Consider the following 16,034-nt stretch of genomic DNA (forward strand, 5'->3'; position numbering starts at 1 on the left):
CATATCTCTGATGATTAGTGATGTTGAACATTTTTTCATGTCTATTGGCCATCTGTATATTCTCTTTAGGGAAGTGTCTATTCACGTCCTTTGCCCATTTTTAAATTCGGTTGTTTGTTTTCCTGGGGTTGAGTTGTATAAGTTCTTCATGTTTTGAAAATTAACCTCTCATTAGATGTTTCATTGGTGAATATGTTCTCCCATATAGTGGGTTTCCCTTTTCATTTTGTTGACGGTTTCTTTTGCTGTGCAGAAGCTTTTTTTTTTTTAATTCTCACCCAAGGATATTTTTTCCATTGCTTTTCAGAAAGGGTGGGAAGGAGAGAGAGAGAAACATTGATGTGAGAGAGACACATAGATTGGTCGCCTCCTGCTTGCGCCCTGACCAGGGCCAGGGATCTAGCCTGCAACTGAGGTACTTGCGTGCCCTTGGCCAGAGTCAAACCCAGGACCCTTAGCCTGTGGGCTGACACTTTAACCACTGAGCCAAACTGGCTAGGGCAGTCTAGCTTCATTTTTTTGCATGTACCTGTCCAATTTTCCCAGCACCGTTTATCAAAGAGACTGTCTTTAATTCATTGTATGCTCTTGCCTCCTTTGTCAAATATTAATTGATCATAATGGTGTGGGTTGATTTCTGGGGCCTCTGTTCTGTTCCATTAGTCTATATGCCTGTTCTCGTGCCATTACCAAGCTGTTTTGATTACAATGACTTTGTAGTATAGTTTGGTATATGGTATTGTGATCCTTCCAATTTTGTTCTTTTCCAAGGTTGCTGAGACTATTCAGGGTATTTTTTGGTGCCATATAAATTTTTGGAATATTTGTTCTAGACCTGTGAAGTATGCCATTGGTATTTAAATAGGGATTGCATTGAATCTATAGATTGCTTTGGGTAGTCCAATTGCTTTGGACATTTTAATGATGTTAATTCTTCCTATCCATGAACACGGTATATACTTCTACTTGTTTGTATCTTCCTCTGTTTCTTTTTTCAATGTCCTATAGTTTTCCGAGTACAGATCTTTTACTTCCTTGCTTAAGTTTATTCCTAGGTATCTTATTTTTGTTGCAATGGCTAAATGGAATTATTTTTTAGTTTCTCTCTCTGAGAGTTCATTATTAATGTATAAGACTGCCATCGATTTTTGGATATTAATTTTGTATCCTGCTACTTTGCCAAATTCATTAATTAAATCTAGCAGGTCTTTTTTGGTGGAATCTTTAGGGTTTTCTGTGTACACTATCATGTCATCTGCGAATAATGACAGTTTTCCTTCCTCCTTTCAGATTTGGATGCCTTTTATTTTTTCTTCTTGTCTGATCTCTGTGGCTAGAACTTTCAGTACTATGTTGAATAAGAGTGGTGAAAGTGGACATCCCTGTCTTGTTCCTGATCTTAAGTGAAATGGTTTTAGTTTTTGACTGAGTATGATGTTGGCTGTAGGTCTGTCATATGTGGCCTCTATTGTGTTGAGGTATGATCCCTTTATCCTCACTTTGCTGAGAGTTTTTATCAGAAATGGGTGCTGGATTTTGTCAAATGCCTTTTCTGTGTCTATTGATATGATCACGTGATTTTTATCCTTTATTTTGTTTATGTGATGTATCACATTTATTGATTTGCAAATATTGTACCAGTCTTGCATCCCCGGAATAAATCGCACTTGGTTGTGGTGTATGATCTTTTTAATGCATTGCTAGATCTGATTGGCTAATATTTTGTTGAGGATTTTAGCATCTATGTTCAGGGATATTGGCTTGTAATTTTCTTTCTTTGTAGTGTCTTTATTTGGTTTTGGAATTAGGATAATGCTGGCCTTGTCAAAAGAGCTTGGAACCTTCCTTCCTCCTGTACTCTGGAGTAATTTGAAGAGGACAGGTGTTCTTTGAATGTTTAGTAAAATTTGCCTGTGAATCCATGCATCCAGGACTTTTGTTTGCTGAGAATTTTTTTCTTTTTAAGTCCTCACCCGAGGATATTTTTTCCATTGATTTTTAGAGAGCGTGGAAGGGAGGGAGGGGGAGAGAGAGAGAGAAACATTGATTGGTTGCCTCCCGCACGTACCCCAAATGGGGTTAGGGATTGAACTTGCAACCCAGGTATATGCCCTTGACTGGGAATCAAACCTGTGAACCTTTGGTGTGTGAGCCAACACTCTAACCACTGAGCCACACTGGCCAGGGCTGCTGGGAGTTTTTTTTATTACCGCTTCAATTTCGTTAGTTGTTATTGGTCTATTTAGGTTTTCTGGTTCTTCCTGATTGAGTTTTGGAAGATTGTATGTTTGTAGGAATTTGTCCATTTTGCCCAGGTTGTCCAATTTATTGATATATAGATGTTCATAATATTTTCTTACAATCCTTTGTATTTCTACGATGTCAGTTGTTACTTCACCTCTTTCATTACTTATTTATTTGGGTCCTCTCCCTTTTTTTCTTGATGAGTTTGGCTAAAGATTCATCAATCTCATTTACCTTTTCAAAGAACCAGCTCTTGGTTTTATTGATTTTTTTTTTATATTTTGTTGTTGCTATTTGTGTCATTTATTTCTGCTCTGCTCTTTATTAATTTCCTTCCTTCTACTTACTCTGGGCTTTTCTTGTTGTTCTTTTTATAATTCTGTTAGTTGTAGGATTAGGTTGTTTATTTGAGGTGTTTCTTGTTTCTTGAGATAGGCCTGTAATGCTATCTTCCCTTTTGCTGTATCCCATAGGTTTTCAGTTGTTGTGTGTTCATTTTCATTTGTTTCCAGGAAGTTTTAAATTTCTTTTTGATCTCATTGGTAATCCATTCATTGTTTAATTACATGCTATTTAGCTTCCATGTGTTTGAATGTTTTTTAGTGTTTTAATTATAGTTGATTTCTAGTTTCATGGCACTGTGATCCAAGAAAACGCTAGATATGATTTCAGTCTTCTTGAACTTAAGACTTATTTTGTGTCTTAACATGTAGTCTGTCTTTGAGAATGTTCCATGTGCAGTTGAGAAGAATGCATATTCTGATGTATTGGGATGAAATGTTCTGTAAACATCAAACCTGTCATTAGTGTGTTGTTTAAGGTCGCTTCTTCCTTGTTGAATTTTTGTCTGGAAGATCTATCCAGTAAAGTTAGTGGGGTGTTAGTTTCCTCCTCTCTATTTATTCTTCTTGTAGTAGTCCCTTTAACATTTCTTGCAGTGGTTCCTTTTTTTTTTTTTTAACATTTCTAGTTTGGTGATAATACAGTCCTTTAGCCTTTTTTTGGTTTGGGAACTTCTTTATTTCACCTTCAATTCTGAATGATAGCCTTGATGGATAGGGTAGTCTTAGTTTCAAGTCTTTGCTTTTCATTACTTTGAATACTTTTTGTCATTCCCTTTTGGCCTGCAGTGTATCTGTTGAGAAATCAGCTTATAGTTTTACGGAAGCTCCCTTGTAGGTAACTGACTCTCTCGCTGCCCTTAAAATTCTCTCTTTGTAATAGTCAGTTCTTCTGAAGTTTCCAAAGCCAACTAAGGGCTCTGAAATTCAGTCTATGTATAGTGATACTATGAAGAAAATGGGTGTGATTCTGCCCTGCTTTTTAAAATATGATCAAATAAATAAATTTTAATGTCAAATGATTTAAAAAAAAAGATTCTCTCTTTGTCTTTATTGTTTGCCATTTTAATATGATGTATCTTTGTGTGGATCTCTTTGTGTTCATCTTGATTGGGACTCTGAGTGCTTCCTGAACCTGTGTGACTTTTTCCTTCACCAGGTTAGGGAAGTTTTCTGTTGTTATTTCTCCATCCCTTGCTCACTTTCTTCCCCCTCTGGTACCCTAATGATGTGAATGTTGTTATGTTTCATGTTGTCCCAAAGTTCCCTTAAATTTTCCTTGTGCTTTTTAATTATTTTTTCCTTTTGCTGCTCTAATTGAGTGATTTTTTTTTCTACCTTGTGTTCTAATTTACTGATTTAGTCCTTCATGTTCTCTAATGTTTATTCTTTCCAGTGTGTGCTTTATTTCATCTGTATCATTCTTCATTTTTGACTGGTTGTTTTTCATGGTTTCTATATCCTTTTTCATGCTGTCGAGCATTTTTTTTTTTTTTTAAATGCTCACTTGAGGCTATGTTTTTATTGATTTTAGAGAGAGAGGAAGGGAGAGGTAGTGAATGAGAAACATTGATCGAATTGAACCTGCCACTTGGGTATGTGCCCTGACTGGAATCAAACCCTGACCTTTCGATGTATGGGATGATGCTTCAACCAACTCAGCCACACCAGTCAGGGCTGTTGAGCAGTCTTAAAAACCATTTCTTTGAACTCTGTTTCAAAGAATTGCTTGCCTCCATTTCATTTAGTTCTTTTTGTGGAGATTCTTCCTCTTCTTTCATTTGAAGCTTGTTTCTTTGTTTCCCCATTTTTATTGTTTCTTTGTTTGTTTCTGTGTACTGGCTATGACTGCTATGACTCCCAGTCTCGGTGGGGTGGCCTTTTGTAGTGGGTGTCATATGGGACCCAGTGGTATAGTCTCCTTAATCTTCTGAGCTGGGTGCTGTAGGAATGTCCCTTGCGTGGGTTGTGTGGCCCCTCCTGTTGTATTTGGGTCTTGATTGCTATTGATCCCTTTGTGGGTGGGCTCAGCCCTCAGGCTTGCTGATTGTGAGGCTCAATCCCAACCACATTATGCCATTTGTTATACTGGTGCTTACAGAACAAAACAAGACAAAACAAGAGCAAACTGAAAACTTCTAAACAGCTATCCCTTTTAGCAAGAATCTGAAGTGGTTCCTTTTTTTTTTTTTTTTTTTTTTTGTTAATCCTCACCTGAGGATATCTTTTCCATTGATTTTTGCAGAAAGTGGAAGGGGGGGATGGTGGGGGAGGGGAGAGATAGAGGGAGAGAGAAATATGGATTGGTTGCCTCTGGCATGCGCCTCTGATTGGGGCTGGTGAATGAATCCAAAACCCAGGTGCGTGCCCTTGACTGTGAATTGAATCCTTGACCTTTTGTTGTGCAGGTTGATGGTCTACCACTGAGCCACACTGGCCAAGGCTGATGTGGTTCCATTTTAAATTATGTTCTCTCTATCAACTGTACTGTAGGCCTACTTCTCACTTAATCAGACTTATTAGCTCTAAGGGTAGTTGTGAAAATCTCCAGTGACATTCATTAGGTACCCTTGATACTTTTAATTACAACTCTGAGGTCCCTTCTCATTTATCCAACTCTTGGCTGCCCTAGGCTTTTATCTCCAGAATAGACAGCCACTGGGCCCACAGTTAAAGTGCAGTATTTATTTATGTTTCTTTCCTTTATTAGTCTAGGAGGAAAACTTTAGGCCTTATTTTTTTATATGTCTTTGGGTTTAGCACAATGTCTGGCACATGATAGGGCCTAAATAAATGTATATTTATATAAATGCTCTATTTTTATGTTTATTTATATAAATGCACCATTATTTCTCTCTTTCAGGCCAAGATGGGCTTCAAGGAAGGTGAAGGATTGGGTAAATACAGCCAGGGTCGGAAGGACATCGTTGAGGCCTCTAATCAGAAAGGTCGAAGAGGCTTGGGTCTGACATTGCAAGGCTTTGACCAGGAGTTGAATGTGGACTGGCGGGATGAGCCAGAGGTAACTGGTGTGGGGAGGAGGAGGAGGCAGGAAAGCTACTTGTGTTTTTGGGTGCATGCCTTTAAGTAGTCATATTGATACACTAGAAGTCTCCAGAGGGAGAGTGATCAGGGTGGTTAGTGAGGGTTGAACTAGTTTCTTACATGGAAGGTTCTGGGGATGTCCAGAATGGAAAACAAGACTCGGAGAGGGAATGATAGGTTGTGGATTTGCTTCCTGTTGCTTCATATAGGACTATCTAAGACCAGTGAGTAGAAGATGCTGGAAGGCAGAGTTTGCCTCCACAAAGAACTTTAATAGATACAGCTTTCCAGTAGTGACTATGATACCTCACAAGGTAGTGAGTTTCCTCTGCTAAAAGGATTCAGGTGGCTGAGTGAGGACCCACTCTCCCATTGTATGAGTGACTGGATTAGGTGCCCCATAAGGTCCTTGTACCTCCGCAGGTTTATGACCTTCTTGTTCAGAACAGGTGTGTGTTTGTGCTATATGGCTTTTAAAAAATTTTTTTTAAAAAATATATCTCTGTTGATGTCAGAGAGAGGAAGGGAGAGGGAGAGAACGACAGTAACATCAATGATAAGAGAGTCATTGATTGGCTCCCTCCTGCACACCCCATCCTGGAGATCGAGCCCACAACCAGGGCATGTGCCCTGTGAATCGAACCATGATCTCCTGGATCATAGGTCGATGCTCAACTGCTGAGCCATGCTGGCTGGCTCCATATGGCTTTTTTATTGTGGGTTAGTCCACTTACATACTTGGGCACCAGTTTGTTTTTACCCTGAATACCCAAAGAGGCTCTTACTCCTTTTCATGGCACAGATAATGGTGAGGTTTTATTTTATTCATTTATTTGTGTCCTGCCTTATTCCACAAAGGATTTGAAGTGGGTATAATAAAAGCCCCTAAAATAATGATGAAATATTACCATTATGGAGTTGAACTAGAGAAAGTAGAAAACAAATGTCTAGTCTTCTACATAATTGCTGTAATTTAGCCTCAGATGTGGCTCTGAAGTCTGGAAAATTGATATTTTATTTGTCTCTGTGATGTTTCAGTTCAGGAAAAACTCCCATGAACCTGTGCATGATAAAAGCCTGATAAGGCTTCAGAGTAAGAAGCTGACAAGCCAAGAGCTAATGGGTTCTGGGGTGGTCCTGCTGTGTTGCCTTCTAGTTGTGAGGAGACAAGACCAGCAGAATAACAGATGAGACAGTGCAGAATAGGGTAAATATTTGTAATTGGGTACTAGATGTAGATTTTTACCTCAAAAATGCTTGGTGCTTTCTGTGTCCTCATTTGTGTGAAAACAAGTAAAAAGTCCCAATTCTCTCAGTGGGACAGAATTAGAACTAACTGCTAAACTTGAAATACGAAATTTGCCCATAAAATTTCTGCCTTTAATGGAGACAGGCTATTGAAATTCCTTTTTGAGGCAAGGCTGTCCTAACTACCATCTACCATAATTCGATTTTTCTCTTACAAAGAATGCCCTATCTTTTGGTTAAGAGTAGCTTAACTGTTAGATCGTGGCTGCTTCTTTAAGGTAGATGAGCCTAGGCGGCCTGAGGTCAATTTCCCATTCCTGGAGTTGTTACAGGGAAAGTGCTCAGTGACTTCTGGAGCCCAGGAATGGGGAATGCAAGGTTAGAAGCTTCGTGCAAAGTCCACTTTGTAGGTAGCCTTATATTTAGACTTCTGTGGGGAGATTGATCTGCTTTTTTTCTCCAAAGAGGTATCCAAAGTGTTTTGAGCTGCCTTTTTTTTTTTTTTACGAGTTTATAATATAAATCATAACCATTTATGCTTAAAGGTGATGGATTTGACCAAGGGGAGAAGCCATGATTTACTGCCAGATACATTGACAAAAGGCTTCAGTAATTTTTCTTTTAAACTTTTTCTCTGTTGATGGTGGTTGGCTTGCCCTTGAGACCGTGCATTGTGATACCATTTTATGCCTTTCAGAGCATGTAATATTACCTTTAACCACATTGCTTCAATTTGCAATGAATGGTGAGTCTCTTCTCCATACTTGCTCAGGAGGGAATGTGTAAAGCTGCCAAATAGGTTAGCCACCTGTTTGGGTTTCATAATCCATGTTTCTCTAGCCCAGTGACCTTAGCCCTGGCTGCCCATTAGAATCATATGGAGACTTCTAAAAATGTACTTATACCAGTTCTCACCTCAGACCAATAGAATCATATACTCTGAGGGTAGGGCCCAGGCACCAGTACTTTTTAAAAGGACTGCAGATGATCCTAATGTATAGCCAGGATAAAAACCACCGTTTTAGCTTGATAAGGAAAGTAATTGAAAAATAAAGAGGAAGCAGTACATTAGAGATGCCAGTTTCTGCCCTATTTAGAATGAATGGGTGAGGAATCCTATTTATTTTGTGAGTAACACTTTGAAAGACATCAAGAGGTGAGATTCATTGCTTTGTGTCTTCCTGATGTAATTACCTTATCACAGACACATATCCCATCCCCACTTCTCTATATTCCCACTGCCTTTTGGGTCAAGGACGATATCTTTTTTAACTCTACATTCTGAACACATAGTCCATAGTAGGTATTCATCAAGAACACTGGGACAAATGAAAGACACTTTGGAGGTTTGGGAGGTTTCTTGGGACTCAAACCAGAATTGGACTTGGCCTTCAGAAATTAAACTTGAGAATTCTAACTCTCAATTCTCATGTCTGACACTGCCTTTGACCTCAGCTTCCCAGACTCTTCCCACTCTATCTGAGTCCCTCATGATTGTTTTGGGGAAGCTCTGATGAGTTGGGGCATAGCCCTGAGGGTCTGTCTTACCTGACTTACTTGCCTCTCTTTTGTTTGTAGCCCAGTGCCTGTGAGCAGGTGTCATGGTTCCCAGAATGTACCACTGAAATTCCTGATACTCAGGAAATGAGCGATTGGATGGTTGTGGGAAAGGTAGGATTTCAGGAAAATGTATCCTGAAATTGTTGGCACTTATCTCCTGACTTTTCTTCTCTTCGAGTTGGTATATATGTGTTTATGCTCATGTGAAAAATGTGAATCTGACCATTCTTGGCAGGAGTAAAATTGTTAAGAGGGTGTGTCAAGGGCTTCATAGATGTGCCCCTGGGAGATGTGGCAGACGGCTTTTTCCTTCTGGTCATTTAACTTCCAAGACAACCCAAAATGCATCACTTTCATCTTCCTCACTGATGCTTTTAGAGTATATACATCTGTGTATATTCTGGGTACAGGTAGATGAAACGACACTGTACCTGTTCTTAGAAAGTAATGAGGGGGTTGTTAAATTGGGAATTTATTTAATATTCTTCTGGAAAATTGTAAGAATAAAGTAAATAACTACTTAATCAGTATGTTCAATAGAGTAGTTCTCAAAGTGTAGTGGCCCCCAGGGATCTCCAAGACACTCCCAGGGGTTCTGCAAGGTCAAAGTTATTTTCATAATGATATGGAAAGTTTTTTCACTCTATTTTTTCTCAAACAAAGTGTTCAGTGGAGTTTTCCAGAGGCTCTGACATGCTCTCACAACCAGTCAAATGCAAAGGGGAATCGAGGTGCCTTCTATTAAGCCAGATACTAAGAGATTTGCAAAACTGGGAAAGTGCCATTTTTCTCACTAAATAAATTTTGGAAATATAGTTACTTTTCATAAAAATATTTATGTTAACAAAACATATTGCTCTTTTAAAGTGAATAAATATTTAAAAATTTTCTGTTTTAATTTCTAATAATAAACCTTGAGATATATATATCTACATCTCTCCCACATAAATAAACTCTTTGGGTCCTCAGTGATTGTGCAGAATGTAAGACCTGGACCACCAAGTTTGAGCACCGTCAGCTTAGAGGTGGCCTCACTCAGACAGGAGGTTGGGCTTGACATCCCTGTGAGGCTCTCTTGAGCCCTTGTTTTCTGTACTGCTACCGTCAGTGCCTAGTGTCGTGCATTCATACTCATCGCAGAGCAAGAGGCTGACTGGTTGAAGGATAGGCTTCTGTCATTTGGGGTAGCCCCTACCCTTCTGCCTCCATGCCCTTGGGAGAGACAGCTTGAATGCCTCCTTCCTGTTTGTTTTTCTCAGCCTCAACATTCATGAGTCTTGTATCCATATGGTGAGAGCACCCAAGGGGCTGCTTTGTCTCATAGCCATCTGGAATATAGCCAGAGGGATTTAGGATTTTCTGGTCCCGCCCTCAGAGATCCATGTTCTTTGGCAGGGACTCCAGCCCCTTCTCTACTCACTTAGAACCCGAGTTTCTCCATTCATTCCACAGATGCAGTCACACATAGTCATTATTGACTGTTTTCTTCTCTCTGCAGAGAAAGATGGTTATTGAAGATGAAACAGAGTTTTGTGGGGAAAACCTACTTCACAGTGTGCTGCAGTGTAAGGTAAGGCCTTGTGGCTGGAGTTGGAGTTGAAAAAACTGAGGGGCTGTGCTGGGCTTTTCCAGTTCTTTTGAATCAGTTGTCGGGGACTGAAATTTAGCTGACATTTTCCTGGAGATCAGATGTATAGCTTGTACATTTCTCCAAGGTGTCCTTTTTCCTGGTGACTCTCCCGTCTTGTAGTATTGTGCTACTGGAAAGTGGATCCTTTCTAGTAGCCAGGAAAGGATCCACTTAACCTCATTGGGTCAGTTCATTGTAACCCCTGGGCGGGGTGGGGCGGGGGCTGGCAGAATGAAAGGCTTGGAATCATTCTTCAGCATCAGATAGACCTGAATTCAGATCCTCATTTTGCAACTTTTTTGCTGTGACCTTGGGCCAGTTGCTTTAGCTCCGCTGAGTTGAGCACCCTCATCTGTAAGACAGGGAGAAAATAGTTTCCAGGGCTGCTGTGGGAATTAAATGAAATACTGGGGTGAGGCTCCTAACATGCTGGGTGAATATTAATCTTCCCTTGATACCTTGTGGCCTGATTTTTGGGCCAGGAAGTGCATTGTCTGGCATGGAAAGAGCCAAAGAAACTGAGGAGGAAATGGGTTGGAGAAGCACCAAGGTTTCAGACCAGCCTCAGAGCCTTTTTAAAAGAATTTTTAATCTTTTTTTTTTAAATTGATTTTAGAGAGAAGAATGCTGGGGGGGAGGGAGGGGAGGAAGAAAAAGAAACATCTATATGAGAGAGAAACATTGATTAGCTGCCTCCCGCATGTGCCCCTACTGGGGATGGAACCCGCAACCTGGGTATGTGCCCTGACCCAGAATTGAACCTTTTGGTATACAGGACAATGCTCAGCCAACTGAGCTACACTGGCCAGGGCTCAGAGCTTATTATTATTATTTTTTAATATATTTTTATTGACTTCAGAGAGAGGAAGGGAGAAGGAGAGAGAGAAAAAACATCAATGTTGAGAGAGTCATTGATCGGCTGCCTCCTGCACGATGCCCTGGGCTGGAGATCGAGCCCGCAACCTGGGCATGTGCCCTGACCAGGAATCAAACTGCAGTCTCCTGGATCATAGGTCAATGCTCAACCGCTGAGCAACGCTGGCTCGGCGTCAGAACTTATTTTTTGACAGGCAAGAGGGGTTGGGAATATCCTTACAGTGATTGGTGCTCATATGAAGTGAGGTTGTTTTTGTTTTTATCAGAGAGGAACTGGAGAAGGGAGAAGGGATCCCTACTGTGTGGTAGGTGCCATCAGAAAACCCTGGTCTTGGTTTGTTTACCCTCTCTCAATGAGTCCCAGTCAAGAGAGCCTTGGTATCAGAACTCTGTTCCCTTGGGAGGTTGCTGCTGGAGTGGAGAAACAGATTTGCAGTGAAGAGTAGTAATGCCAAGAGGGGACCCTGTGCAGAACCACAGGTGCCATTTATTAACCACTTACCATGTGCCAGGGATGTGCTTACATCTTATTTTTACTATTTTACAGGTGATGTAGTTGAGGGTCAGTGTGATTGAGCAACTTGTCTAGGGTCACACAGCTGGTCATTTTAGAGCTGGGATACAGCAGGAACCTTGTTCTTTGGAACGCTGTTTGTTAGGCTCCTCAGCCTCTTTAAGAACCCTGTCCGGTCCTGGAGTGTGATACTCACCTTGAGGTTCTGATTCTCTCTGGGCAGAATGTGTTTGATGTCCTAGATGGGGAGGAGATGCGGCGAGCTCGGACCCGGGCCAATCCCTACGAGATGATCCGAGGAGTCTTCTTCCTAAACAGGTTTGCTGGCATTCCCCTCCCCTCCCCTGACATGCACCCTTCCGCCTTTCCTTTGAGCCTCAGCTTTCCATACGTCTAGTGCTAAGTTGAGCTGCTCTGTCTGTCTTTGTTGCAGGGCGGCAATGAAGATGGCTAATATGGATTTTGTGTTTGATCGCATTTTTACAAATCCACGGGACTCTTGCGGGGTGAGAACAAGTTTCTACTTCTGAATTCATAGTGCTAAATGGGCTTAAGCTTCAGTGGCTCAGAGATTGCCATTTGTGCAGTGTAATTATACCTGCTCTGTATTAGAGATACATTTTATGTTAGATATTTTGGTTTGAGCTCCTCAGATAGGGCCCCACAGTGCTTCCTTTGTTCCCAGGAGTACCCTAGTAAGCATTGTCTCAAAGACCCAGTCCCCAACTCTGCAGGTCCTGTTGCTCACTCGCAGTGGAGGTGGGCAGGGCTTGCAGCCATGGAGAAGGGACACTTCTAGGCAAAATCAGCAGCTGTGGTGCATCTAAAGGCCTATGGAACAGGAAGGTGAGTCCACAAGTTAGAGCACGGGCCTTCCTCCTGCTTTCATTAAACATGTATTTATCCAGCCCCTACTTTGTGCCAGGCACAGTGCTAGGCACCAGCTATATAATTTTGAGTGAGATGAATGTGATCCCTTTCCCCATGGCACCTAGGTTCTGGATATTCCAGTGGACTTGAGAGCAGGGTGGGGATGTTTATAAAGCTTTTCTGTGCTCATTGGTGTGTGGAGGCCAGTTGCCACTGGGGGACTTGAGCCTGCCTTCTTTCTGCCGTGGGTGAGGTAGAGTAGAAGGGTGAGTGTACAATCTTTACAGTGAGCTTATTTTCCAATTTGGAACTGTGACATCATCTGATTTGGGTGCTGTTTCTGGTGTGAGAGGGGAGTGCTCTGGGAAATGTTTGAGAGTTGGATGAAATGTGGGCATCTGGATCCTTCCAGGTCCATTTAAAATCAGTGTCATGGCTGTGTTGTTCAGTGAGGCGGCAGGGAGTGTACCACTTACATCATAGGTGGTGTCACTGAAGTTCACGCCGCCTTTGGGTCTCAGCTGCCTCATCTCTGGAATTCACCCTACTAACCTGCCAGAGGGCAGGGTAGGACCAAAAGGCTCTTAGGAGTTGTTCCAGCTCTCAGAGCTCTGAGTTCAGATGTGGCCACTTTCCCTTCCTGTCTCTTAGAACAAGCTTTGTGTGGGATCGTAGTTATCAGGCATTGGCCTTCTCAAGAAATGGTAAAGCAGAATGATTTTCTACTCTGCTGCACCTCATTCCTCTGACTGCAGACCCTCCATGATGATAGAATAATGGAAACTTCATTCTAGCGTTACCGTCAGGGTTTCAAAGCATTTTTACCCGGGTCCAGAATGTTTGCTCTTTGCCTGTTTCTGCTTCACTCACCCTTCTTCCATTAGGCTTTCTGATTATCCACTCACTAAAGAAACTTCTTTTTCAAGTTCTTTAATGTTTCAGCTCCACCTACCTCATTGCTTTATCCATGATGGCAAAACTGAATAGATCCCTCCAGCCTTTAGTCATTTCTCTCTCCCATGTCTCCCTCCCCATTTTCCAGTACCAGCAGGCAGCACAAAGGGGCTCTTGGAATTAGCATCTTGAGAAAATTAGGTTGATATAATGTTGATTTAATTTTCTGAGCTCCAAATGATTTTAAACCCCTGCCTGGCAGAAGAGCTCTGTCAAGCTGATGGGAAGTCACAGCGTCATTTTGGGCTTTTGAATGAAAATGCCTCCAGCAGCTAGTGTCTGGTTATTGTCTTTTGCTGTCAGGAAAATGAAGAAGACACCAGGGTTGTACCATTCAGGTCGAGGGTGGAGATGTTAGTTACATAGAAAAAGGCAGCCGTGTTTGTAACGCTTCAGGCAGCTTCTTGACCTGAATTGATTGCTGGTGGCCATGGAGAATTCCCCTTTCTGAGATGTTTCTCTACACTCCACTATAAAAAGTGATTTCTCTCCAGCCCTTGGTATTTTCTTTTCTCTTTCATCTCTGTTTTCCCCTGAGGACCAAAGTGACAGCCAAGGCCAGCAGGCTTGGCACATTTTTCAGGTGAGCAGAGATGCTCTAGAGCAGTTCCCACGAGAGAGGGGAGTGGCGGGAGCCCTGGGCACATGCCGGGTTTGCTAGGGTCTCTGGCTCTTGGGTCAGGCAAATGATAGAATATGAGCGTGGATGCAAAACTTGAGGCTTGGAGGGGTGTGGAGATGTTAGAGGTGGAAAGTGGGAGGGGACACGGCTCAGGTTTTCCTGTGTGCTTCTGGTTCTTCGGGTTTTGGTAAAAGTTGAAAAGAGACTAGGATAGGGGAGTAAAGAAATAGTAAACAAGAATTGGAAGAGACAAGGGAAAGAAGGGAGTTTAAATTCTTTGGGTATATGGAAGTCTATTATAAACCATAACATTATATGAGGAATTTGTGTGCCTGGGGGATATTGTAGAGGTAAGAAAACATGTTTTGAAGTGTAACAGGAGACAAACTGAATGGAGATCTTTAAGTTTCAGTACTGTCTTAGAGGAAATTAGTTAGCACTTACAGATGCCCCCTGAGGCACTGGAAAGAGAAGAAGATGGAACAGGACAAAAGTTTTGACTTCAAGGTAATTGACCTCGTTGAATATGATATCTTATGCTTGTTTAGTGTTTTATAGTTTATAAAGGTTTTGGACACATGGTAACTTATTTAATCTTACAACAGTTTTAAGAAATAACCTACGGCCCTGGCCGGGTGGCTCAATTGTTTGGAGCATTGTCCTGTACACCAAAAGGTTGCTGGCTTGATTCCCGGTCAGGCCACATTACCTAGGTTGTGGGTTCGATCTCTGATCAGGTCGTGTATTGGAGGCATCTGATGGATGTTTCTCATATCTGTTTTTCTTTTTCCTCTTTCTTACTCTCTCTCTAAAATCAATGAAAACATATTCTTGGGTGAGGATTAAAAAAAAAAGAAGAAATAACCTACATTAATCCCAGTTTACAGCTGAGGAAGGTTGAGCTTAAAAACCTAAATTGTGTGCTCGCCCTTGACTGCACAGCCAGTAGGTAGAAGAGGTGAGAACCCCAGCTGTCCTTTCTGTGAAAAAACCTTCAGGCCATGTCTTGAAATCACAAAATGAGATAATATTTATGCCCTCTTTGGAGGTGAGATGTTTTCATTGATTCAGTCCTCTCCCATCCCCTAGTCTTCCTTTGGGCCTGCTACTGGCCAGGAGAAGCTGGACTTTGGGGCTGGCAGGGTGGTGGTGGTGGTGGTGGTGGTGGTGGTGGTGTGTGTGTGTGTGTGTGTGTGTGTGTGTGTGTGAGAGAGAGAGAGAGAGAGAGAGAGAGAGAGAGAGAGAGAGAGACAAGCCCTGCAGTGAGGAACATTTTCCCTTTTTCCAGCCTTGCAGGCCTTAAACTGATGACCCTGCCTCACTACCACCGTGCTGCCAGGAAAGTGCTACTTAATGTTCTCGGCAAATGCCATTAGGTCTTTTTTTATATGTAAATAAATAAAATCCAAAAATACAAACAATTGATGTCCCAGGAACAAAGAATGCTGAGGTGGAGTAGTGGGGGAGGGGAGAAAGAACTGATATATATCAGCATGCCTGGGTGGGCTTGTCACAGGCTGACAAAGTTTGTTTTTAGCTAAAGTCACTTTTTCCAGAAACTTTTTTCACTGTTTTGATAAAGCTAGATAGCTATCCTCAGAGGAAAGGCCCTTGTCACCTAGAAATGGACTGGATTGTGAACATTAGTTTTTCCATTTCTTTCTTACGACTGTTTCTGATCTTTATCAGTGACAGAACTCTGAGCAAGCTCTCAGCCCTGTCCGCCTGTAGGGAGCAAAGCCTCTCCCTGCTGGTATTCATCAGGGTCCTCCTCTGTCGCCCTTGCTAGAGCTCAGCCTCTTGTCACCAGTGTAGATGCTACTTCCTTTGCTGTGGAGGGTCGGGGCAAGTAGAATTCACCATCTAGGGCCCAGGTGTGTAAAAGAGAAGTGTAAACACACAGTATAGGTCTGTCAGTGCTGCGTTCAGCATAAATTTTAGATTAAGAGTTAGAATGACTCAAGTGGTCGAAATTACAATCCAATAAAAATTCAAATGATTATCAAATGATTATTGTAATATAGTTATTCCTGAAGTGGGTGGGTGCTCTGAGGGCTGCCTGGAGGCTGCACACTGGTGTTCCTTTTCTCTCTGTCTTGTCAGCTCCCAGCTGTATACCATCCCAGGCCT

At 41.8% G+C, this 16,034-nt stretch overlaps 1 protein-coding gene across 3 annotated transcripts in view; it reads left to right on the forward strand.

Moving 5' to 3' along the window:
* CMTR1 (cap methyltransferase 1) overlaps positions 1-16,034 on the forward strand; it is a gene marked incomplete at its 5' end in the record, with an annotated part of 49,359 nt that overhangs the window by 13,672 nt on the left and 19,653 nt on the right. For all 3 annotated transcript variants that reach the window (XM_081140689.1, XM_081140688.1, XM_081140687.1), the window contains 5 exons: positions 5,449-5,607; positions 8,457-8,549; positions 9,937-10,008; positions 11,682-11,776; positions 11,892-11,964. In XM_081140689.1, coding sequence (XP_080996815.1) covers positions 5,449-5,607; positions 8,457-8,549; positions 9,937-10,008; positions 11,682-11,776; positions 11,892-11,964 — 492 coding nt within the window. The remainder of the gene's footprint in view (positions 1-5,448; positions 5,608-8,456; positions 8,550-9,936; positions 10,009-11,681; positions 11,777-11,891; positions 11,965-16,034) is intronic.

Source organism: Miniopterus schreibersii (assembly GCF_964146895.1).
Source record: "Miniopterus schreibersii genome assembly, chromosome: 6".
Taxonomy (NCBI): Eukaryota; Metazoa; Chordata; class Mammalia; order Chiroptera; family Miniopteridae; genus Miniopterus; species Miniopterus schreibersii.